At 39.1% G+C, this 25,837-nt stretch overlaps 1 protein-coding gene across 10 annotated transcripts in view; it reads right to left on the reverse strand.

Moving 5' to 3' along the window:
* The window catches only part of TCERG1 (transcription elongation regulator 1), a 34,618-nt gene extending 9,706 nt beyond the window's left edge, over positions 1–24,912 (reverse strand). For 2 of the 10 annotated variants that reach the window (XM_080997115.1, XM_080997109.1), the window contains exons 1-15: positions 24,762–24,912; positions 21,069–21,294; positions 20,638–20,790; positions 19,628–19,898; positions 18,628–18,870; positions 15,168–15,230; positions 13,797–13,997; positions 11,066–11,181; positions 10,123–10,211; positions 9,235–9,395; positions 8,670–8,763; positions 8,164–8,299; positions 6,754–6,843; positions 5,399–5,517; positions 3,012–3,162 (exon numbers count right to left, since the gene is read on the reverse strand). In XM_080997115.1, coding sequence (XP_080853241.1) covers positions 3,012–3,162; positions 5,399–5,517; positions 6,754–6,843; positions 8,164–8,299; positions 8,670–8,763; positions 9,235–9,395; positions 10,123–10,211; positions 11,066–11,181; positions 13,797–13,997; positions 15,168–15,230; positions 18,628–18,870; positions 19,628–19,898; positions 20,638–20,790; positions 21,069–21,294; positions 24,762–24,874 — 2,226 coding nt within the window. In that variant the 5' untranslated portion in view covers positions 24,875–24,912. Of the gene's footprint in view, positions 1–3,011; positions 3,163–5,398; positions 5,518–6,753; positions 6,844–8,163; positions 8,300–8,669; positions 8,764–9,234; positions 9,396–10,122; positions 10,212–11,065; positions 11,182–13,796; positions 13,998–15,167; positions 15,231–18,627; positions 18,871–19,627; positions 19,899–20,637; positions 20,791–21,068; positions 21,295–21,782; positions 24,323–24,478; positions 24,506–24,761 lie in introns of those variants that run through there. The other 8 variants (XM_080997112.1, XM_080997113.1, XM_080997108.1 and 5 more) reach the window with 8 other exon arrangements.
* Between the last annotated feature and the right edge of the window lie 925 nt (positions 24,913–25,837).

Below are 25,837 nucleotides of genomic sequence, written 5' to 3' on the forward strand. Positions count from 1 at the left end.
GATCTATCGGAGTAGTATTTAAGAAGATATTCAGTAATCTTATAGCTATTTTTTAATGGTATTTGTTATTCCAAAGTCGAACTTAAGCACAGCATGCAACTAGTATCAAAATAGAAAGCTTTCTAAGCCAGATATATGAAAACAACACTTGCAAAATTAAAAACAGAATGTGTTTCTGTGGAAATCTTTAAAGTAAGGGTCATTGTACAGGCACACCTAATCGATTATTGCTATTTTTCTACTGTACACAAAGCTAATCTTCAAGCCATAATTTAACTGGGATTCATTTAGAAGGCTTCAGAACATTACAACACAAAGAAGGTACAGTAACAAACCTGCCTGACATCTACACAGCATGCACCCGTCTCTCTAGAAACCAGCAGCTGCCCTCCTTTTTCCAACTTGAAAGCCAGCATGATCTTACCACCTAGTGCTGCAGGAACATACAGTATTCCAACTAAAGGCAACCCTTCCATGGATTTTTCTACCAAAACCAGCCAATCCATTCTCCTAATATTTTAATATAATTCTAGGGTTTAGGAAACATGCAGGTTTTCTGGTCTCATATGGTGGTGAGAACACCACATTTTACTTGAAAACTGTCACCCTTCAGGAAAAGCAAAGTAGAAAATGAAAAGCGTAAATCCAAGATTATAGATACTAAATCCATAAATGCAGTAACGAAACTGTACCTGTCCCTCTATTCTGGCTTTATATTTTTTTTTAAAAAAAACATGGACATGGTAGCTGGGGGGTCGCTGAAGTTTTTCTAGTGAAAAGGAAGGGAGGCAGAATTGTTTAGTTATAAGGTACTGACCTGGCAACTTTCAGCTTAGTTAGACCTTACTGAGTGGAGCTATATAATACACTTCTGAAAGATGAAAATCCTCAGTTTAGTTGATGTGCCTTACATCTCTTCCTTAGTCATATTTCTAGTCCTAAGGGAACTTTGCTATCTTCTCTCTTTAATTTCACTAAACAAGTGAACCACAGAGTTGGAAGATGCCAAAACAAACAAAACCCAAATCACTTACTTTAAAGGTTTGTGGGAAATCACAAAATTATAGTATTAAATTAAAGATAGAGAACCTGAAGCCTTACAGATATTGTTTGACTTCAACGCCCATTACCCCCAGCCAGCAATGATAGGAATTGCAGTTCAACAAAATCTAGAGGGCCACAGGTTTCTCTGCCCCTCCATTAAACCTCTTTTTGGGAAGAGAAGAACTGGCTGAGAAAGCTTCACTTAACACTTTAAGCATATTTTAAATCAACTTTTATGTTTCTTGTGGAATCCAAAAAGCATGTATGGCTGAAAATACTTTGCTTTTATTTAGGAGGATTTTTCTCCTCTTTTTGCAGTTTACACATTCTGGGCACAACTCTCATCACTTCACAAGGAAAAAAACTGAAAAAAATGTAAAGTACCGGAACTGCGGGAGGCTAAAGTCACCACACAGAGATACCAATTCTTTCCTCACTAGGGAATCCCATAATACTTTGCGTGTCAGTGATTGACAGCTGTCAGACTGAACTGATTGACAGGCCGCACAGCACAAAACTGTAAAATCTATCCACTTGTTACAAAACAGAATACATAAAATGGTTACAAGAGGCTTTGGGAGAAAAGAAATAATTAGTTTCAGATGCAAAGATAAACACATTTATTTAACACAAAATCTTGTTTGATGTAACTCATGCAACATAAAAGAATTTACTTATTAACTATTCATTTTGATAATGGCTAAGATGCAACAATAATGTTTAAGCCATGATTATAGATTAAAACAAGTAGAGTGCAATTTAGGCTAGTTCTAGGTTATACATGTTCACCTCTAGAAAGCTAATCATTCTGGTGCATATAGAGTTGATGTACCATAGAATCTAAGGGCACAATCCTGTACATATCTATCAGAAGTTCCACTGAGTACAATGGGGCTCAATATCAGGTAAGTGGGTAAAGGACTGCAGCCTATGAGACTGAGCAGTGCATTAAGTAGTTGCTGGGCTTAATCTCATGCCTAGTATGAGTGGCCTTATGTGAGTCACTTGCCTTTATTTTCAGCTCCCTAAGGGGTTCCATCAAATGCAAGTGTGGAACAAATGCTTGCTCACACAATAGGGCAGCAGTGAGGAAGTGAAATACCCAATACGTGGGTGAAAGTCCGCTCGGACAATGTTGGATCCTACTCAAAGGATTTTCCGATTATCATTTTTTGCAATATTAAGATTTTTGCATTTCAGCTGTTTTCCATTCCTATACGACAGGTAACTTTTGCCTGAAAGTTTTGCCTCTATCTATGCTACTTATTGAAAGGAAATTATATTAGCTTCACTTAAGGAGTATGTAAGGAAACAGAAATCCCAAAAATGATTAGGTTTCAAAGGTGTATGCTAGGACACTGAGGAAAGTTGCTGCATATTTTGATGCTAACGCTTGTTGAAGATACTTTGTAGCATCCACCTTCCCCAGTGATGTGCACTTTGTCTCTTGTATTGACAGTGCAGACAAATGACATTTGAAATTCATTAATCTTTCATAGGCGACCTTTAATTCTGATAAGTAGTCATGCTAAGATACATTTACTGGAAGATTAAAAAAACCACTGAAGTGTTAGCATTTTGAAATTTGCCCACAAATAGTTCTCAAACCTTGCTTGCATCCCTGACAGAACGGGTATGTAAAGGTCTGCTTGGAGTTTACCAGTCAGACATTTGTCCCCCCACCAAAAAAATATATATCTAGGATTTTAAAACCTAGATATGAATTTAGAAGAAAATTATAGTACATTTTCTAGAACATTAAACTTATTCCAAATTAAGGGGAAAAAAGAGTAAAATGACCAACCCCACACCTCCAAATAAGATACAAATGCTTAAACTAGGGGAGGGAAACAAAAGGAAAAAATAATTTGGGGGAGGGGGTGAAGGGCAAATCTAGAAGACTAGCATGGGCCCTTCCCCAATCCTCCCATTATGCTATTTTCACATCCTTGATGTAAAAATCTTACCTTCTCTCCTCTGGTCTTCGAATCTTCTTTTTCCTTCTTTCTTGCTGCTGTGATAAACTCATTAAACAAGGCTTCCCGGTCTTTCATTTTTTCAATTGCTTTGAATCGTGAGTCTTTAGCATGCTTGGCTGCAAATTCACTAAAAGTAGTTCTGTAACAAAATGGCAAGTGTACCGATTTGGCAGGGCTTTTGTAGACGGAAAATATATTCAAAAGCACAACTGTGTTTTGGTTCTGTTGGAATACATACACTAAGCACCAATATATTGGTATCCTTGCCACCGTTGAAGGTCCAAGACATAAAGTTTGTCTTTTTTCTTTTTAGAAAGTTGACATGAACCAGCTAAAACTATTTTTTTAAAAATTGCACACACTGAATGCAGTTCTTCACATATAACATAATCCTTGCAGAAGACAAATTCCATGGTCAATCTGTCCTGATACTTCATGATTATGCAATGTAAATTTAACAATGCTCTTTTGCCACCCAACACTGCCAGAAATAGAACTGGCATGGTACAAAAATTCAGATTCTTTTAATACTGTGAGCAAGGACAGTAGTGTCTGAAGGGTTTCCCACCCTTTCTCCCTGCAGTTTTAATTATTAACAGTACTCTCACCTCCAGGGCCAGATTCCAAATCTCAGATGTGCAGTAGATATAGTACTGCCACTTACCTCGAAAAAAACAAACACTACTGTGCTTTTTCCAAGGTCTGATGCTAATCTGGCCCCAGGTTTACGTGAGACATTATAATCCTACGAATGTTTTCATCTCAGCATGGAAATAATTAGACTTGGGCAATCCCGCCTAATGTTGCTGTAGGGTAAATTAAAACAAGAGAATAATTGGGTAGCTTATTCAACTGACTGGAAGTGAATGTAAACCTAAACTAAAGAAAGTGAGCTGCAAAAGCAAGACTGGACATGGATTTCTGAGCACACAAAGCACAAATATGATTTTTAAGGAATGCAAACTTCCAAATGGGCACTGTTACCTTGGATTAAAAAAGGGAAATTAGTTAACAAGACTTGCAGGTCCTTTGGAGATTGGTTTTAGTCAACAGTGGGTAAAGAAGACAAACATAATATATAAATGATATATACTTCTGTGTCCTTTGGGGTGCGAAAAAGTAGTAAGAAACAATTAAGGCTAAGTAAGTAAGGAAAATGGTTACACTAACAAAGCAATTATTTTCAAGCTCAGTACTGTTCAACAAAGATGGGCAACCTGAATCCCTTGACCTTATTTTATGTGGCCCACAGCCTAATTTCAAAAGCTCTTTGCAAGCAATCAGTTCAGACTGCTGGCAAAAGTGACTCATCACTCCCTGACAGTCTGCTGGACAGGCAGGAAAGAGGAGAGAGAGAAAAGGTGGCATCAGAAAGAGAAAAAATGTAGTCTCAACCACCACTGGACCTGGCCCCGCCCACATATGGCATATGGCCTCCAACCGATTACTCCTGGGGGAATGCAATCCCTGACAGAAAAATGGTTGCCCACCCCTGCCTAATAAGTGTGTTTAGGGTAACCATTTGTAGACATCAAGTTAATTCAAGCAAAGTAGCACAATTTCTGAAGAAACATTTGGGTGTTTCACTGCATTTTACTGTGGTTAAAACCACAGTGTTAACCTAAAGCAGACAAACATGTAATGCAATGTAAATCCTACCTAATTTACACAAAAAGAAATACTTTAAAAGGAAATGATAACTACATACTGTTGAACAATATATTGGCAATGTCTTGCTTACAATGTAACTGAACTATGGAAACCTATTTGGTCATGAATAAATAATATAAAATTATTATTATTATTTATTCAATTTGTATACCACCTTTTCTCCTTAGATCTCAGGGCGGTTCACAACCTAAAATTACAAAGCTAAGTAGAGAGAATCCACCTGGTCCTTTCCCCCATGCTGACTATGGAATAGCTTATGGAAACTTGCCTGCCATAGCTAGGGCCCATTTGCATACGTAGTTTGCTTAAGTAGAACAGACAGCTTTTAAAAAATACTACTCAAAGTCACAAACAATTCTGGTACTAATATGTTTCATATTTACATAATGCTGGAAAAGAGTAGAAGTTCCCTATTATATTCTATACAGTAATGTTGGTGTTTTCACAGCTAATCAAGATGAGGAAACCTACAGATTGGAGGACATAGCTTGTGAACATTTAGGGCAAATAAATCCATCTTCCACACCTTGCCAAGCATTTGGGATTGTTTCATATCCTGAAACAGCCAGTGTCATAAAATTTGGATTAAATGACAGTAAACAAGCAGAGGATAGTACTGAACTTCAAGTAAAACCAAGTCTAGCAGTACACACAGTACCTGAAAAAAGCTTTAAAATTATTTATGTAGGAGGAAATATTCTTACCTGGGATTAATCTTCGCTTCTTCCATCATTTTCTTGAAATCTTCCTTAGCCTGCATTATTTTATTTTTCTTCTCTTTGCGCTCTTCTTCTGCCCTGGTTTTCACATACTGATCAAATACCTACAGAAACACCAGAGTATACCATTTGGAGCATTATCACCCTGTAAGTGGCGAGAACTCCAAAGGACAAGTCAAAGGCTAGGATGCATCATTTGCAGTAATATGAGAAGTTACCATATATGACGCCAAGAGTATCACTTCACTAAGCTTGGACTAACTGAAATATTCCTCTCTATAAAAACTTTTATGTAAAGCCATTCAACATAAATTTTAACACTGTTCTTTAGGGCACCAAGTAACAATCACAGCAGCAACAGTACCAAACGTAAAATAGTTGGATGCTTAAGAACGGCTTCCTTCCATCAGGATGAATTTCTGTATTTTTAAATTGCACAGAGGTCTTCATTAGATAATGGCATGTCCTTTAATAGATCTATGTCATCACTCAAGCTGGGATCAAGCCCATCTTGAATAATGTGGCATGGAACAAGGGGGTCCTGCAGCTCAAGCACCCAGGAGGAGAGGTGAAGAAGGGTATTGCCAAAGATACTGCTACATACGGAGACAGTGACATACTCTTCTCTATCAAAGCCAAAAAGTGTAATTCTCACTAAGAGAAGCTAATATATAAGAGAAGCTATCAGAAAAGAGCCAGCTCTTTCTTCTTTCATACCTCATAGCCAGCATTTAAGAATGCTCAATAACCCTAGAAACAGTTTTATGGCAATATTAATGCAATCAAATTATCATTTATTCATGAGGACACAGTATCCACACCTATCACTAGTTAGGATAGGAGAATATATGTGCATGATTTAATATGAGAGACATACAACTGACCACCTTGGTTCAGAACCTGGTGGTTCTACCAAGTCTCAGCTTCTAAATAATCACTCTGGAGATGAAGAAATTAAAACAGAGTACATAAATCCTGATTGATCCCTTTTGCAAATTTTACATTTCCCATTTATTTTCATCTTTGTAGTAAAAGATTTCACACAAGAATATTTTCGGTATGAATAACGTATTCAGGGTTTCTTTGTCAAATACTCCTGTTAATATTTTTATACAAATCTCTGTGACAATTATGGTTTGGGGGTGTGGGGCTTCGTACCTAAACATACATTTGAGTTTGAAGCTTTCATTTCCCTATAGAAATTGTCAAGTTCTCTTTCTTAAGAAATACTTGGAACCTTACCCTTTCCCCACCCCATTCCCTAAACTTTTGTTATCTGAAACTCCAGATATCACAGAATTCTCAGGCCAGTTGTGTTTACCTGTAGGCCTTTATTTTACCTGTTTTCTTTCTTTAGGGTTAAGAAGCAGGTAGCGGGGATCAAAAACTATCTTGTGTAGCTCCTTCTCCCAAGTAGAAAATGCAGAAACCTTTTTAAAAAAAAATAGAAAGGGGTGGAGTGGAAGAGAGAAAAGTGCTGATTTTCCTAGCAATTAAATTCACCCAAAGACAAGCAAGTCGTGCTATTTTGCTTGAAACCTACAGGACATCTGTTAGAGAAGAGCTATAACTGAAACCCTTACAGCAGTTTCATCACTAATAGATGACAAGCTCCAGGAGGTCAGCATCACAAATTTCCACACTAATTGGCTCCAAAAACGTCTACATAATTACACAGAACTAACACACATCTAATTACTCATTAAAATAGCCACTACTGTGTGACATTTAAAAATTGCCACATCAAAAGAGAGCCTTGAAGTTCTCTACTCTGACTTCCTATGCTGCCTGCATAGCTCTTTTTCTAAATGATCCAATGTCTCCCCTACCCGCCGCCACCCCAAATAAACCCAAAGGTTTTGCACAGAAATTGTCTCTGGAGCACTTTTAAAAAGACAGGTTAACAAGGCAAACTTATAACATTTCATGGAAACTGCATTGGAAAAATCACACTGAAAGCTGATATTCTTTAGAGAATTTTGAAATCAATTGCAAACATATGTGCCGTTCTCCTGTCCCACCCATACCAAGGCTCCAGGAATAGCAATGATAGTTGCCAAAAATGCTCCACTTCCCTAAACTGCCCCTGAAAAAGACAACTGTTGTGGGCTTCATTTTGCATGAAAAAAATATTCTACTGAAATCCAGAATTTATCTTCAGTACACACACATAGGTAACAGACACACTCTTCAAATGTGAAACTATCGTAGTATAAGGATTTGAACAGAAGCCCAATTTATCCAACTCCCCAAATTAAGATTACGCACCTACCCAACTAGTTGTGTGCAACAATCCTACATTGCAGAACTTCAACAGATGAATAGGTGTGTGAGAATGTGTGTGTGTTTCCCAATGGCATTTACTTAATGTGAACACTAGTTTTATCTTTGACCAGTTATTCTGCACATGTGCCTTCTGAACAATCAAACAACAACAAATTATCAAAGCACGGGACATCCTTATCATTAGCACCATACAGAGTTGGAATATCTTATTAGTATACAGATAACCAATATCCTTCAATCCTAATGACAGTATGCAGGAATAACTTGTCAGTGAAAGAATAACAATATAGGAACTAACAGACTTTTTCCATTATTTGGGCTAAAATCAGGAAACACCAAGGTTGTTCCAGTTCTATTTCTTTTCCCAATCTGATTTAGGGATGCAATACTGCATGATAATTGTCACACACAAAAAATATAGTCTGCAACATTCTAGAGAACTTAATACAATAATAGTTTCTGACCCCTCTTTCAAGTAGCATGTCCTTGAACTGTTTCATTCGTGCTTCCAGCGGGACAATTGCTCTCTCTCGAGCAGCTTTAATTTCAGCTTCCATGGCAGCCTCCTTCTCTGAATCAATGTCTTTGTTTTCCTCCTTCCTATGAAAGTGAAGGCATACAAGACTCCATAAAAAAAAATACAACTAAATCTTTAGCTTTACATCACTTTGTTAACATATGTTCAGGGTGGATTCCATTCAATGCATTCCATTCAATGCACAGTGGAACCAGAGACTATTTAACTTGGCCCAATACCCCCCAAACAACTAATTAAAAAATATGATTGAGCATACAACAATACTTTCGGCGTACTGCAGACAAGCAATCTCACTCAATATGGTGACTACAAAAGCCACTGTGCAATGTGGGAAACTTAGCTTTCCACACTGAAAGAGTTGAGCCCCAGATCAGACTTAAAAACTTTAAAGCTCAGAAATTAATGCAGTCTATCCTTTCATACACAACTTACTTCCGCTTCTTTGCTTTAATAGGTTCATCATCATTTGTTTCATCTAGCATTTCATGCTCTTCTTTTACTGTAAGAGAGGCCTCTATTAGCATCCCTATAGGTACAGTTCAGGGGGAAAAACACACCACTTATATTCGCTTGTTGTCTACATAAAGGTAAAGAATGCATCTCATGTTAATATTAAGACATGCAAAGTTAGTCTATGGATACACATTAGAATCTCAATAAAGAATGCAATATTCCACTCTGAGGTTTCCCCCCACAATCAATAGGTATATTAATTTTATGAAATAAAATTAAACAAATAATAACATTTGATCAATAATGTATGCTGAATATATGCTTAGCCTACTTTTAGCAATCAAAAATGATTTAATTTAGTCACAACTGAGTCCCAGAAATCATGCATTGATCAATAACTTTTTCCACTGCAGTTCTCTCTTGCTTCTAAATAAGCACAAAATATCTCTTGCTTTGAATAAGCACAAAAAAATGAACCTGTAAGTATATTCAAAATTGCAAAATAACCAAGACAAAATAGGAAGAATACTGTTTTTACTCTTACTTTGTTTTTTCACTTCATCTATTCCTTTTTTGTGTGGAGGCTCCTGAATAATTTTATCCACATCTGCTCTTCCAATTAAGTCATCTGGTCTATCCCACATAGACAGGCGTGTGGTAGGGTTGTAAAAGAAAACCCTCTCATCACCTGTCCACACCACACACCTACAGGAAAGCCACAATCAATCAATGGTTTATCAATACTCTATCAAAGTTTGTTTAACCTATAAGCATGCTTTCAGTTAATAAAATACAGAGGTCCCAATGCCTTTGTCACATGCTCTTAAACTCCATAAAACAACACTGTCCTAAGCATGTTCACTCATAAATAAGCAACGTTGTATTCAGTGGGCTTATTCCCAGATAAATGTGCATATGATTATAGCCAAGATCAACAGCACTTAATTGTACCTGTCTGTACCAGAATGTTTTATAAACACAAAGTAGACTTACGATTACTGCTAACTGCTGGTCAATCTCATACAAAAATAATGTAAAGCCAATTTTTTCTTTATTCAACATGAAATGTATAATATAAGCCTATTGCTAACGTTATTGATTGATTAAATCATTGTAAATCTAACATTAATTTTATATTAAAAATAAACAATGAATAACATGTTCACTATGAATAGAATGCACAGATTTAAAAGTAGTACTTATATATTCACAGTTACAGGTAGGTCTGCCTTGGTCGAAACAAAATAAAAAAATTCCTTCCAGTAGCACCTTAGAGACCAACTAAGTTTGTTATTGGTATGAGCTTTTGTGTGCGTGCACGAAAAATGCTCATACCAATAACAAATTTAGTTGGTCTCTAAGGTGCTACTGGAAGAAATTTTTTTATTATATATTCACACTAATCAATCTGAGGGGAAACAATGTTACTTACCATGGAGTACCAGGAATAGGGGTAGTAGCGACAGGTTTTGCTTTCTGAGCTGCTTTTTCTTCTTCCGTCATTTCTTCTTCTTTTGGTTCCTGGTGAGAGATCAAAGGTAATTTAAAACCAACTGTTGCATTTATACTGAATTGACAAGAAGGATAAGGAGGAACTATATAAAATCAATTAGAAATAAAAAGTAATTTGGAAATCAGTGAAACCAATGTGTAAGAAAAGTTTCTGAACTATAATGATTAATTCAATTTATGTTTAACACACACTAAGGGCAACATCCTAAGATGCCCACCTGCTTTTGCACAGTGGTTAATCCATCTGTGAAATGGGATGTCTGGTTTCTTTTTGCCCCTTTCCACCTGCACCCCCATGTGCCCCAAAATCTGCTCCAAAGTAATATAAAAGCTGCCAAGAGTTTGTGCTATCTTACTACTTTCAAAACTATGCAATAGCACTTTGTTTTGATGTTTATGTTCCTAAATGTAAATCAAGTTTTCAATATTTAAGGCACTGAATGTGTGCCTTAAAAACTGTGGACTGTATTCAGCTTGTTTTTACTCAGAATATGCATTTGAATAAATGAACCTAGGTTGTCATGCTTATTCAACTGGTTGACGCAAAGTATGATTAACATTGGATACAATCAAGTTTTTCAGCCATTGAAGACTATCCACAATGCTTTACTTTCTAAGTAATTTGTAAAATCAAATATTGCTTCTAGTTAGTTCCTAAATATAAGAACAACCTATTCACGTTAGAGAGCTGCCAATATGCTCTCAATATCCAGACCAAAATGTGCACATTTTCTATTTTATTTCAGTTTACTTAACTGCATCTTCCACTTCATTCTACTTGATCTGCAGCTTTGTTTTCACAAACGAACATAAGAGTATTTAAATACAGCAAAATTAAACTGTAGGTTTCTCATGTCTTTTACCTCTTTTATAAGTTCCTTGATAGGTTCAATTTTGGGTTCCTCCTCTTCCGTCTCCATAGGCAAAGGGTCTTCGGCAGGCTCCTTAATGCTTTCTTTCATCTTCTCTTCTACTTTTTCTAGGGAAAAACATTTTTTTTTACCTTCCACTTTCTGTAAATTCAAACTTAAGGCTCTTATCAGCATAATTATTCATAATGAAAAGTACATATGAATGCTAGTGTTTTCATTTTTGTCAGAATTTTTCTCAACTATGGACATGTATCTGTGATTATACAAATTATTACAGAGCTAGCAGAATGACACTGGGTGGCTATATTTCTGCTCCCAGACACTTTTAGGTGCTGCATGATGCTGTTTAACACCTATATGAAGCTGTTAGAAGTGGTCATCAGGAGATTTGGGGTATGGTATCATCAGTATGCTGATTACACCCAGCTCTATTTTTCTGTTACATCCAACTTTAGTGTGCTGTGCAATTTCTCAATCAGTGCCTTGATACAGTGGTGGACTGGACAAGAGCCAATACTGAGTCAGAATCCTGGTAAGATGAAGGCCTTGTGGGTGGTTTTCCAGTCCAGAAATCAATACAATCTGCCTATTCCCAACACAGCTGCATTCCCCTGAAGGAACAGGTATGTAGTCTGGAGACGGTCCTTGACATGCAAGGAGTTCGAAGAAGCAGCTCTTTGTTTTCACTAGGCAGTCTGGTTTTATTTAAAGCAACTGTTATTTACAGTCTTCTACTTATATTTCCAAAAGAAATATATTTTCATACTTTCTGTCTTTTCAAAATTACCATGGATATGCAACCGCCTTACACTGGTTATCTATGTTAAGGATGGCAATCACTTCTGTAATCAGCAGATACCACAAGTACTTTAGAAAATAATTCTGAATGTTTACACAACAAGGATGAGATAATGTAGTGGTATTCTCTTGCTACTGATATGTGGAGATTTATATTGGCTCCAGGACTACTGTTATGTCTTTGTCCAAACTAAGACAGTTATCTATGCTGCAATTCTAATCTAGTTTGTTCTTAGCAATAAAGTTGCTGTTTTGTTAGGTATCCTTTGGGGCCTGCCTCCTTCTCTGAAATAGTATGAGATGGTGTCAGAAACCCAAGCCTTAAGTGTTACAAAAATTGCTCAATTTCCAGCCCCAGAAAGCTTCAACAGACCCTCAGAATAACCAGTCTGGCAGAAAAGATTTGATTGTTGCTGCACAGCAACATTGTGCTACAATGAGATAGGAGAAATCAGACTCAGCTCCCTCATGTTTAAATCCTTCACCTTTATTAAGGAAAACCAAGGATTATTAATTTTATTTAATTATTTATTTGATTTCTTACCCACCCTTCATCATTAAGATCCCAGGGCAGGTTACAGCAATTTAAAAATACAATTTAAACAAATTACGGACAAGACAATAAGATAGGTACTGAAAATAACTATGCAGAGCAGATTTGGTTATTTTTTTATTCTTAAGTGTAATATAGTTTATGAGGTGGAGTATTTCCACCTGAAATGTCAAAGCCTAGAGAGTCAATGGAATTCCTTTTTTAAAATTCATGATTTGGGGAGCAAAAAAGAAGATCTTATCAGTGACAGATTTATAGTGCTAGGCATCCTGTACAAAGGACTCTCAAAGAGTCATATCCTTTTCACACTGCAACAGAAATGCCAAGGCCAATAAGAAATGGTTTAAAAAATCTAAATAGAGAACATGAAGCAACCTGGAGATAGCTACTAAATAGAATTCTAGAAATCATCCATCTGTAAGACGAAATCCATAAAAAGCAAATACTTGGAGACTCTCAAAACAGCTGGCGGTAGGCTCCAGGAAAAAAATAGGCATTTCTCAGTTTAGACAAACGGAAGCTGAGAGAAACCACAGCCTGGCGGTGGAGGTCTGCTATCCAGGAGCCCAAAGTCACACACGCAAAACTTTTTGTAACAGTGTGCCATATTAAGACAACAAGAGAAGCAACGAACTTCAACTGTGAGCTAGTAAGAAAGGGAAAGACTGTAAAAGAAGTAGCATACTAGCGGAGATGGGACACTGAATCATCCCATCAGCTTTTCTGAAAGACCAGCTCCACTGGACTCCTTCTGTCCCTGAACTGTTTCCATTTATGTTGGTCATTATAAGAGCTTTCTTCCCCCCAACTTCTGACTCACCATGGCTTTTTCTTTCTGTGTCATGTTTTTTAGATTGTGAGTCTGTAGACAGAGAGACTCTTGTTTTAATTGTAAGACATACAGCGAGGGACGCGGGTGGCGCTGTGGGTTAAACCACAGAGCCTAGGACTTGCTGATCAGAAGGTCAGCGGTTCGAATCCCCGTGAGGGGTGAGCTCCCGTTGCTCGGTCCCTGCTCCTGCCAACCTAGCAGTTTGAAAGCACATCAAAGTGCAAGTAGATAAATAGGTACCACTCCAGCGGGAAGGTAAATGGCGTTTCCGTGCGCTGCTCTGGTTCGCCAGAAGCGGCTTAGTCATGCTGGCCACATGACCCGGAAGCTGTACGCCGGCTCCCTCGGCCAATAAAGCGAGATGAGTGCCGCAACCCCAGAGTCGGCCACGGCTGGACCAAATGGTCAGGGGTCCCTTTACCTTTACGACATACAGCAGGTTTAAAAATGCTAGAAATAAGCACACACATTCATCAGCCAATTTGTCTTTTTAATTTTGCAAAGCGCAACATTAGCTGGTCCAAAACTGAACACTATACCTTTCTCCTTTAGTTCTTGAGGCTTCTCCCATGTTGATTCCAGTGTCCTATTATTATAGTAGTAAGTCTTCCCATCTGCTGTTTTGTACTCTGTCCATTCAGAGACTGCTGTTGCTCCAGCCAATGTAGCAGGTGAAGCGGCAATAGCAACCTGAGGATGGATCATAGGTACAATAGGAGGAGCCATTCCTGGCAAGACACCTACATAAGAAGGAGCAATAAAAAGGCAAGTACTGATAAAGTAACATTTTGTGAATCCAAAGCATCAAACTGAAATCAGCATATACAGTGGCTTATTAATGAAACTGAAGCTATCAATACTGGAAGCTGAGACATTTCTTCTAAGCTGTAGTTCTGTGTTAGTACACTGTACTTGCACATTGCCTAATCACTACTGCCCTGTATACCCAGTCATGGATGGCACAAAATGTAGTAAATATTTGATGAATCTTGTGAATTTGCACTATTTTTTAAGTGTTGAGAATGAAGTTATTGCTAATTCCATACACTATCATAATAATCAGCATTAAAAGAAAATGGGAAGGATTTACTGCTCTTCAAAGTAAACTACTAACAAAGAGTAGTAAAACAATAAAGTCAGCTTCTTCAGTACAGATGTAGCATGATTATCAGGAAATCTTCTTAGTTCTCTCTATTAAATGGTCATGTGATCCAGCAAAGCAGACCCACACATGCAAGCCGAGCTTCCCCAGTGCCATGGAAGGGGAGAGAGTCCTGCACACTTACTGAGCTCCTTCAAGCACTGTCAGGAGCACCCAATCTTAGAAGTCAGGATCACATGTTTAGGTGCCAATACAACCCGGGATTTTGCTTTCAACTTTGATTTTTGGATTTTAAATTTAAAATAACAGATGGTTTAATGCAGCATGACTCTAGTTTTTTGTGAATATGTAAGGTACTGACAACAAACTCCTTTTTGCATGAAAACATATATATCTAGAACAGCCTTTAACATGTAAGTTTAAACATAGACACAGACATACATACACATACACAAGCACACTAACATGCAAACAAAGTCTGATCACTGTACAAATAGCAGGAGGGGGGAATCAAACACTGTATCCCACATAGGAAAGCAAAAACAAAATATGGTTATGGAAGAGATTCACATGAACAGAGTAGTCTAACTTGCATAAGTGTTTTTTTAAAAAACTAATTAAGCTCATAGCCAGTTAATTGGGGGAAACTCTTGCTGACTACATGTGAAATCTGTATTTGTAAGTGTATTTTGAAAATAAAGATAAGAGATCCAGTTATTTGGGAAAAGCAAATAAAGGTAAAAACAACAACATTCACTACCATGCCAACTTACAGACAAAACAGACTAAGATGGTTTTAAAAAATTACCGGTCTTGGTGGTAGCGACTGTCTTTACATACGGGCAGCTGACTATTTGCATCATTGCTACACCTGTAAAATGGATAAGCAAGCATGTTGGAAAGCTGCCACTGCATGTCAGCTACCACTGGGAATCTGAGTAGTATCAATTTTCCTGCTACAAATTTAGCATGCCATTTTTTTTCCCAATGGCAGTGGGAAGCAAGCAGGAAGGTCTAAAATGCGTTTCCCTTTTAGTAAAGTGATTCCAGATCAATGACAAGTTCCTGCAATAATCTCGGATTATACTGAACATGAGGACTTAAATGACAATGCAGCCATCTTTTTTTAAAAAAATGAGGGAATGATGCAGGGATTTAAATTCAGTGTGGTCAAGCTTCTCCACCCCCTTGTGAGACAATGCTATGAAAGGTCATACTTATCTTGCCGTATTACAGCAATCTGTCCAGGATTAGTGCAAATAGCTCATTTAGCCCAATCCTATGCACATTTACTTGGAAGGAAGCCCCATTGTGTTCACAGGACTGAAGCCTTAGGAATGTATTTGGGGGAGCAGGGGGAGAAGAATGGTGGTTTTGAGAAAGCAAATCATACTAGAAGGCACAGGAGTATCAGTCTGAAGTGGGAAAACAGGTAAGGTTGAAGGTAAGATGGTGAATGCAAGTAAGGGACAAGGTAACAGGCCCCCTCCAAAAGAAGAAAGGAAACAGAGAAATTGAGTTGATGGCTCATTAGTTGCCTATATATGCTCTCCCTTGCATCTTCTCTCCCTTCTCCCACTCCTACCTCCATTCCGGAGCCAAAACAAATTACAAATTACAAAACACTTCCCTAGCCACACAGAAGAGTCCCATGTGGCAAGGTAGGCTTACGTTTAAAGGACGCCTTTTAAGTTTATTCATTGAAAAGAGCAGTCAAGAACTGTTTTCCAATTGAAAAATGTTACTGACAGGTTGCATAGGACGGGACACCCAGCAATTGAGGAAGGAGGGGAGGGAAACAGGGTTGAAGGGACATTCCAGACAAGAGATAATTTAAAGAGGTACCAAGTTTATAGTACCTTCTAACACTAGAAAATGCAATAACGTAAACCCTTCCCAAATTTCGTTTAGAATATTTTTACTCCCATATTTTGAGATGCACAAAATGAAATTAAATCCCAAGTTCAAAACAAACAAAAAAACAAAGTTTCTTCAAGAGTGTCCAATACAAAAACATTCAACTATCATTCATGGGTTTTTGTATTGCATTAGTCTTCCAGAAAATATCTTTTCTAATAATATTCCCAAGCTTTATTCATGCATGGAACAAAATGCACAACTGCCAAGTCAAGCAAAATATTTGCTGATATATGTTAGGGTGTATTTACGTTACAAATTTGCAGTGAATGCAGAGGTTAATCTTGTTAACCATGTTTTGAATATGCCTGAAAATTAAGTGTAGAGCTGCAATCCTAAACAGATTTACTAGAGAGTAAGTATCATTACAGTGTGACTGACTTCTGCATAAGTATGTGTAAGATTGTGCTATAGAAAGATCACTGAATCTGGGCAAGTTTTTGTTCAGAAAGATTTTTGAGAAAAGTAGCCATTTCCACTGTCAAACTTGTCATGTTAAAATGTATCAGTAGCTTATAGTATATGAACTATAACTAAACACTTAAGGCTGTTTAGTTAAGGCTGTATAGTTAAACACTATAACTAAACACTTAAGGCTGAAGGGGAGAAAATAATTCGAACAGGTACTTCTTCACGTACAATAGCAGTAGTGACAATGTAAAATACATTTTCAGTATTTGAAGATGTTACTGGATGTTCCAACCTCTCTTATTTTTTTCTTAGTGCATTAGTATTCTAACCTGACTTGTTTTTTATGCTACAAAGAGTCTGTTTAAAGAAGGCACATAGGATTCTGCCTATGGAAACGACAAAAACTACACTACTAATTGGATCAAGACTTGCAATCAGCAGCGTTCTGCTCACATTGGAAGAAGATGGTGGAATTTTCATCAATTCCTCCTTCCTTCTGTATCTCCTGTTGTTGCTGTTCCTGTGCTAGGTAGTTTCCACTGCTTTACCAATCATGTTTATACTTTTCAGAATAACTATTGGAATTTCATATTGTATATTTTAAGATCTCAGAGGTTTCACTATTAAGACAGGCAACTTGGCCAGTAGCACTGAAGCCAAACTAAGAGTTTCATGAATTTGAAAAACATATCTTTGTATAAATGCCCACATATGTCACTGGCACTAGATGTAGCTTTTATAAAAAGTTAACCTTTTTTCAGTCAGCTGAGGTGACTTAAGAATCCTGGTAATGCTAGAATCCTAAGTAGGGCTTAAACACAACAGCCTTTTAAACAGGGGTGCAGGAGAGTATTCTTTTTGTTTGTTACTATGCATTTTTGTGTTTTTATATTGTAAACTGTGCTGTGATCCTCAAATGAACAGCAGTATAGAAATTTTTATAAATAAAAAATAAAATAGACCACAGTAGTTATTATATACTAGCAAATTTTCAAACACACTTCCCACATAGGTCCAAGATTCTGTCTTCAACCATATAGGCCTGAAATTATTCCAATTTCAGAATGAAGCTATATGGCCCGGCCAAAAAGTACTTGTGTATGTGAGTACCACCAAATCCTCTCCCTGTCTGCAACACTGTCTTTAAATTCTAGGGGTACAAGTGATGGCAAGAAAGGGAGGACACCATAGGTGGCACCATGGATTTGAACTTTTTTGCACTGACAGATAATTAAACCCTATCTTTGAATTTATTAATTCATTTTATACTGTCCTTCAATGAAAGTTTACTGATTCCATCTGGTAATTACCACTTGGCAAGGTAACAACTAAAGTGTATTTCTTTTGCACTCAGTCAGTTTTACTCTATCAATTACAAATATGCATACATTAATAGCTGCACTGTAATATGTGACTCAACAACTAATGTTTTGAAGAGCTTGTATAGGTAATTAACCAGTTTGATAAGAGTTAATTCACCAAAGCAGCTATTTACTTCAAGACAGTAGTCTACTTCTACCAAGACATCACTTATTTTAAAGTCAGTAAAGCCTAGTATCACATTCTTAGGGTGCAATCCTAAGCATGTCTACCCAGAAGGAAGCATTCCCAGGTACGTGTGTATAGGATTGCAGCTTAAGTAACAAAGACAAGGTGAATTTCTTCCAACCATGAACTGTTAAACCAATAAATTGTGTTTGAAGTATAATATGTATTCATGCCAAAAAAAAGGGTTTAACATGACTTCTTGCCAATAAAAATAAATTCTGGAATATATTTTTTTACTCTAAAAAGCCTGTCAGCTAACTCCAAATTTGTTGAAGAATATATTTTAAATGAAGAGGATTCAGGCAAATTCCATACACAGTAGACACATGAGTGCAAACAAATTGACAACATGGACATGTGGCTGGCAAGACAGTCATAGTATCTCAATTTACCTGGAAGTGGAATAGGCATGCCAGGAAGAGGAACACGAAATGGAGGTACCATTACTGGTGGGAAAGCAGGAATTGCTGCTGTCGGCTGAGGTACTGCATGAGGTACTGCAGGAGGCAAAGTCTGTGGGACTGGCTGGGGTACAGTCTGCACAGATGTAGCAGAAGGAGCAGAGGTTGAAACACTGACTGAAGGTGTGGCAACTGAAACAGCTGAGCTGGGGGTCTGGTCTTGTGTTGTAGGTGCTGATAAAGAGAACAAACATCCAAAACCCTATATCATACATGTATAAGCTCCATGTTTAATACGATTCACCAAGATTCCCTTGTAAATAATGCCAAGTTAATTATGCTCTCATAAGTAATTTACAAAACTATGCACAGTTTACAGAGAGAGGCCACTTAAGAACTTGCAAGTTATTTCATTTTAGTATAAACTTCAATCTTAATGCCAAGATTACCAAGGTGCTCTGCTAGTGGAGTCACCAAGGTTTCTGCTGCAAGGATCAAATAATGAAATAATCTCTGCAGCTGCAAAAATTTACCATACACACGCACACTCACCTCAAACAGCCTAGGCAAATTTCTGAAAATAGCTGATAATGGGTTTTTTCAGCTTTCTTCAAAGGATTAAGATTTTATTTCATTTCCACATTTTCCATAAAATGCACCTAACAAACCTCCAGAGCAGTGGCATGAGTTTTCTGTTGATTCATCAAACAGCAAATAAAGTCATTTGAACAACTGATGTATTAGGAACTTACATTGCTCCTAGTCAAAATAAAGAACAAGGAAACTACACTGTACCATTGCAGAGTGAAGGTAAACTTTGTAATACAAAGCAAAATTTTGAAACACTTCAGCATATGCATGGCCACAGAATAATGCATACTGTATATTCAATATTTCCCTCTATAACTCAGACTGTAAGCATTCTAGAATCCTATAGCACCTCCAAGTGGTGCAATAATTTAATATTAAACTCAGTAGCAATTTTACTTACTGGAAACTGTTTGTGAAACAGACGTCGTTGTGGTACTAGTAGACGTTGTAGACGACTGACTATTTGATGATGGAGATGGAGATACTGATGCAGGACTACTAGTAGTAGGTGTGGAACCACCTACAGCTTGAGCTTGGGCTTGAGCCTGGGCCTGGGCTTGAGCCTGGGCCTGAGCAGCAAGAATTGGTGTCAGTTCAGACTGCTGAATAACTTTCACTCCATCAGGTTTGGTCCATGCTGACTCACGTGTCCGTGCATTATAGTAATAAACCTAGAGGCAAAAAAGACAATTTTATGCTACTGTACATAACCTAGTTTTTCCATTCACCTTTCAGATTCCTACCTGATAAAACTCTCAAAATCAATATAATTGTGAGAAATTTTTCTTAGTATTCTGAAGGCTTTACAATACTACACAACCACCTTAACAAATAAGATTGCGAAGGATGCAAGCCTAATCCCCTGATCAATGCTGCTAGAGGGGGTTGGGATTCTGCAGATGTGTCCATCCACTGAGCATGATCCTGCAGGGGATTCTGCTGCCATAAAGGTTACCACTGTGCCTGCCAAAACTGTGGGCAGTTGTGAAGTTATCCATGACATGGGGCCCCAAATCAAGGTGCGGCATGCAGAGCAGGGCCAGCCATGGAATCACTAGGCCCCTGGGCTGGTCCTTTTACCAAAGAGGGGAACAATTCAGACCCCCCTGTGGTGCCAATCTGAAAACTTCAAATACACACCTTCTGCCTTTCCCACCAGGATTGTTGTATCTTCAGTGCAGCAAGACAACAATTACCGTATTTTTCGCCCTATAGGACGCACTTTTTCCCCTCCAAAAATGAAGGGGAAATGTGTGTGCGTCCTATGGGGCGAATGCAGGCTTTCGCTGAAGCCTGGAGAGCGAGAGGCGTCGGTGCTTCAGGAAGCTATCCGCAAGTCTTGCACGCCCAGCGGGCGCCTTATAGGGCGAAAAATACGGTATTACTATTGTTACTATGGATAAATCTTACCTTTCCATCTGGAGTTTTGTTTTCTACCCAGATCTCTTCAGTAGGTGGCATTGTTGGTGTTCCAGGGGCAGAGACAGGTGGCATCCCTGGAGGAAACATCATACCAGGAGGTGGTGGCATATTTCCCATTGGAGGAGGCATGAAAGGTGGTCTCTACAAACATATGCAAGAGTAAAAATATTACAAGGGATGTTCAAATTCACAGTGCCTTCATAACTAACCAAATCTATCCAGAAATAAGTCCTTATGGGATGTATCCAACTAAATCACTGCATGCACAGAACATCTTCCCCAAACACAACAGAACTTTCCCAGCTTCTCCTCCCCTTGCATGCCTCCCAGAACTGTTCTGGAGGTTCTCCCAACCATCCAGAGCATATTTGGGGGACATGCAGAAAGAGATACTGTCCTCATCTCATACATATTTTTACCTGTAGATGTGGAGGTCCCATAGGTGGAGGAATTCCTCCTGGGGGTGGCATTGGAGGCATATTTGGATCAAATGGAGGACGTCCAAAAGGAGGCCGGGGTGGTGGTGGAGGGCCTCGCATCATACCAAAAGGTGGAGGTGGGCGCATAAGAGGTGGTGGGCCTCTCATGACAGTATTTGGTGGAGGAGCTGGTCCACGAAATCTCAGTGCTTGCTGTTGAGCCATTCTGTGAGCAAACCAAAATGAACAGTTTTGTCTTCAAATTATTTGATCAACAGAAGGGAATTGGTGTTACAAGTGAACCAAAACATTGTGACAAAGTTATCATGAACCCCAAACTGTTTGGGAGACTTTGTCCTCACAATTTAAATGACTTAGAAAGCAGTATCTAGACTGGGGATACTTCAAATGGAAAGGCACTGCACAAGCTTCCCTCCCACAAGCCTAAATACAAGTCACCTCAAACGCAAGGTGCAATACCCACATCTCTCCTGTATTTATATATATCCAAGACATGGACAACTGATTTTAATAAATACCAAAGCACCCAATAGTTTCATAATGTGAATGGGTGCACACCACACACTTGGATGGGAACATCTACATCCTTTTCACCTGTAGCCTAAATCAGAATTTGGGAATGCTATCCCCACTGTGCCACCCAGCCCTCTACAGAGGTAGCTTAGTAAATGTATATATAGAAAAAACGTTCACCTTTGCAACCAACAAACGCTCTTCTGATGCTCTCAGGAAAACAATTTTGCCCACCATTTAGTGCCAGTGCAATACCAATGTTGGCATGATGACTCAAAATTGAAAAAAACAAAGGTTATAAGGTGGTGAACGACAACAGACAAATAATTCAACACTTAATATTCAACCTTCTAATTTTGGAAGTTGCATAGCACAGAGGTGTTTAAGAATTCTATTGTTGTATATAACTCGTAAATTTGTGATGTAACACTCAGTGGCCACTGCCAACTCCACTCAGATGGTCAAGAGCCACAGCAGATTTTTTTTTGTGATAAAGCTATTAAGAGTACATAATATATGCATATTGCATGAGTTACAAAGGATGCACATATGTAAGGATTTCAGGTTATGCCTTTAGAACTCAAGCAAGTTTGGGACTGAACTTTTCCTATCACAGCTCACTTTAAAAGGAAAAAGCCACAATGCAGCTATGTAAACTGACACAATGTGCATGTATTTTGTACATGTAAAATATAAGTCATTTAAAATATATCTTATAAATAGGGGTGCCAAGACTGAACACTTTCACTAAGGAAGGTATTCTGCCAGTTCTGGAAAAGTATTGTCTACAGAACTGATAGAATTTTATCACAGCACATGCATAGGTAATGAGAATTTGCAATTGGCCTCCATTATTTGATAATAATGAACTTGTGAAATGGAAAATATTATGCGGAAAAATAAAGCACTGAAAAGTTTTCTGCCATGCATTTGTGTATGGGAAAAACTGGTTGCCCACATCCATCCTGGGAAGGACAAATTGGCAGAATCCAAGAGAAAGCAAAACTTTTAGTATTTCTGAGACATTTAAGTTATTTCATTTCAATTCATACTGAACATAAAAGCCTCCTCTAGAGGTTTCTGAGAGGAGGAAGGTCTGCGGCCTGCTAAAGAGCACAGTATTCTAGTATGATAGGGGTCTTCCTGCCCCCCCTCTACCTCCAGTATCCACTACTGTGGCCATCTACCCAAAGTCTGGAGTAAGAGGGAGAATAAAGGCTGGCTACAACTTGGATTGAGGGCTTCTTATCTCTAAATCCTCACTGCTTTCACCACTGCTGCAACAGACTGGAGAAACAGCCTGGGCCTAAGAGTACCAAGTCCACTATATATGCATAGTCAGGCCTTGTTTTGTTTGTCATAATGGGCCATTTCAAAAGGACAATGCCTTTTTCTTATGATGCACAACAATTAAATTGGAATAGAGACTGCTGCTATGAACACTAGAAGTTAAAAATACTATTTGGGTGAGTTTTTCCACTACTCTTATGATTGTTAGTATTTGCAGTGGAATTTCTGGATACAGTGAAAGTCACATTGTGCTGCAAATTACCAAAGATGCAGTATATGCAAGCAGGGGAGCTGGGTGAAAGAGCAAACTGGACACCTGCACCTTTAATAGAAGTGCAAAAGACTTTCACCAGCTGCTGGAATTATTTCTTCTGCATGACTATTGAAGGTGAAGCAGCCCTGTCTTCTTTTTCACGTAGCTGCAACACAGACAAGTACAGATTCCCCACTTTAAACTGGGCTGCTTCATATGTTTTAAGTGGAAGAGGGCTGGGGTGGTGGCACAACTTCAATCTCAGTTATTCTGTTTAGTCACTAATTATGCTTAATATGTACATTTTTCATATTTGAAATTTTTTTACTTGTAATTTCTTAATGTTTACAAATAATATTTTTCTGTTAATTACGTTGCTTTAAATGGTGGATCTTTACTGTATTTCATTTGAAGCTTTGAGGAAAGTTGCAAACCCCTTACAGATTCTTTTTCCAGGAATACAAAGCAGTACAGAAATGACTTTAATAATAAACACATAAGTATTTCCATGTACGGAAAATCGTCATACATGTGTTTTGCTCTGCATCCATATGTTGGGAAGCTGCCATTCGACACAGCTTTCCAACACATGGATGCCAGAAGCGTACCATGCAAAACACAACCCTATATTAATGTCACATGTCAGCTTCACGGTATTTCCTACGTGGGAAAGCTTCCTTAGGCAGGACCACTGTTAACATGTGAAGTATTCCTTCTGGTTATTTGGATAAAACTTTAGATGTGATCCGGACAACCTTCTACGCTTGCATTTCAAGTTCAAGTTTTTCACACACACAGAACCCTGAGGGGCTTCTCCTCCTCAATGCAGTCTGGTTACATGAACATATGAAATCCTGCCTTACACTTGAGGCAGCCCCCGGCTTCATTTAACTCTGCACAGAATAGATTTAACAGGTATCTGCTGCAGATGCAAGGGTTGTTTTATTTCCTCCCCTTGCCTTCCTCAGATCCTCTTTCCTGCTGAAATACTGAGGCCTTCCACATGCACAGAGAGGCATGCGCTCTCAACTACTACTGAGCCGCGGGCCCCCAGCTGAGGCGCCAGTTCAAGAAGGAACTGGGGAAGAGGGAACCACGCATCTCCTCGGCCGCCCGCCCGCCGCTCTTGATACGTCAGCGTGTGTCCGGGAGCCGCCATTGGCAAAAGCCGGCTGCGTGTGGGGGAGCAGCCAACAGACAAAACGGGCATCCCGTCCCCAAGGCTGAAGAGCCGTTGGAAATAAATAAATAAATAAAACAAGCGAGCATGGAGACGGTACTACTCTGGAATAACGGCGGTTAAAGCGGTCGGGGCGCTGAGCGGGAATCTCACCAGGGGAGGAGCGAGGCTTGAGGTGAAGGGCGGACGGGCCGGGGGGGGGAAGCCCCGTGAGGGAGCGGAGGCCGAACGGCCGCTTCCGCCTCGAGACGAAAGGACGGAGGGGGGCGGGCCCGGCGCCGCGAAAGCGGAGCGGGAAGGGCGCTCGTGCCCCCTGCGCTCGCTCTCTCTCTCCCTCGCGCGCGCGCTCACAAAAGGCCTCGTGCTCCCGGCTCCTCCTGCCAACCCCTTCCTTCCCCCCGCCCGCCGCCATTCCCGGAGGAGGACTTGGCCTTACCTCATCTCATTGTTGTACCGCTCCGCCGCCCCAGCGTCCCCTTCGCCGCCGCCGCCTGCTCCGCCACTCGCGCCGCCGCCGCCGCCTCCTCCTCCTCCTCCTCGTTCCGCCATCACCAGCCGACTCTGCCGCCGCACACGCCCACCCTCGCCAGGCCTCGCCGCCTCGTCAGTGGCTGCCGGGTGCGTCAATCACATGACGGCGCCGCGTCACCCTCGCCTCGATTGGTGCCTGTCGCCGCCGATTTTGAATGAGAGGCGGAAAGCGAGTAGTGACTGGCTGCTTTGGCTCAAAGAGCATCAAGCGGCGCCGCTTGAACGCGCCCTCCTACGGCCCGCTCGCTTGCACGTCACGTGACCTATAACCCGGAATTGACCTTGTTTACCTCAAAAAAAAAAAAAAAAGAAGTCTCTGACCACAGAGATAAGAAAATAAAGGGACGCATCCTATTCTTTTGATACGGAACTTCCGGGTGTATGTTGGAGAAGCCATTTTTTCAACCTCGCGGGGTCTGAAGTGAGAGCAATAAAAGTGATACAGTAAAATCACCATTTTAATGTAGTTCAGCTATGGTGGGGCTCCATCGTGTCCTCTCCGAAATGGTAGAGACGTTTAGGATCTTTCTTGCTAAGGACTTATTTCATGCGAAGAGATAATGCGATCTTTTTACCAAAGAAGAACAAATACTTTCAGATTTATTCATTTGATTTATGGCAGTTAACTATTTTAAAACAAATGCACCATATAAAATGTAGAGTGACAATATAATATGGGATTATATTCTTTTTGTTTTTTTGCTGCAACGGATTAACATGCTACCCTTCTATGATTTATAATGTATTTTTAAACATTTTAAAATATAATTGCTATTACAAATGCAAATACAATCCATTATTAATTAATTAATTAACAAATCACTTCCTAGGATGCATTTTGAAGCGACCTCACAATACAATAAAAATATAAAACAACTATTGCATATATAAAAGCAAGCAAAAGCTGTTACAGATAAAAGTACAATTTCAAATACTATAAAATGCAAATACTGACTGGGATTGGGGTAGGGGAGGGGGAGA

This window comes from Podarcis pityusensis, assembly GCF_964106645.2.
Source record: "Podarcis pityusensis genome assembly, chromosome: 2".
NCBI lineage: Eukaryota > Metazoa > Chordata > Lepidosauria > Squamata > Lacertidae > Podarcis > Podarcis pityusensis.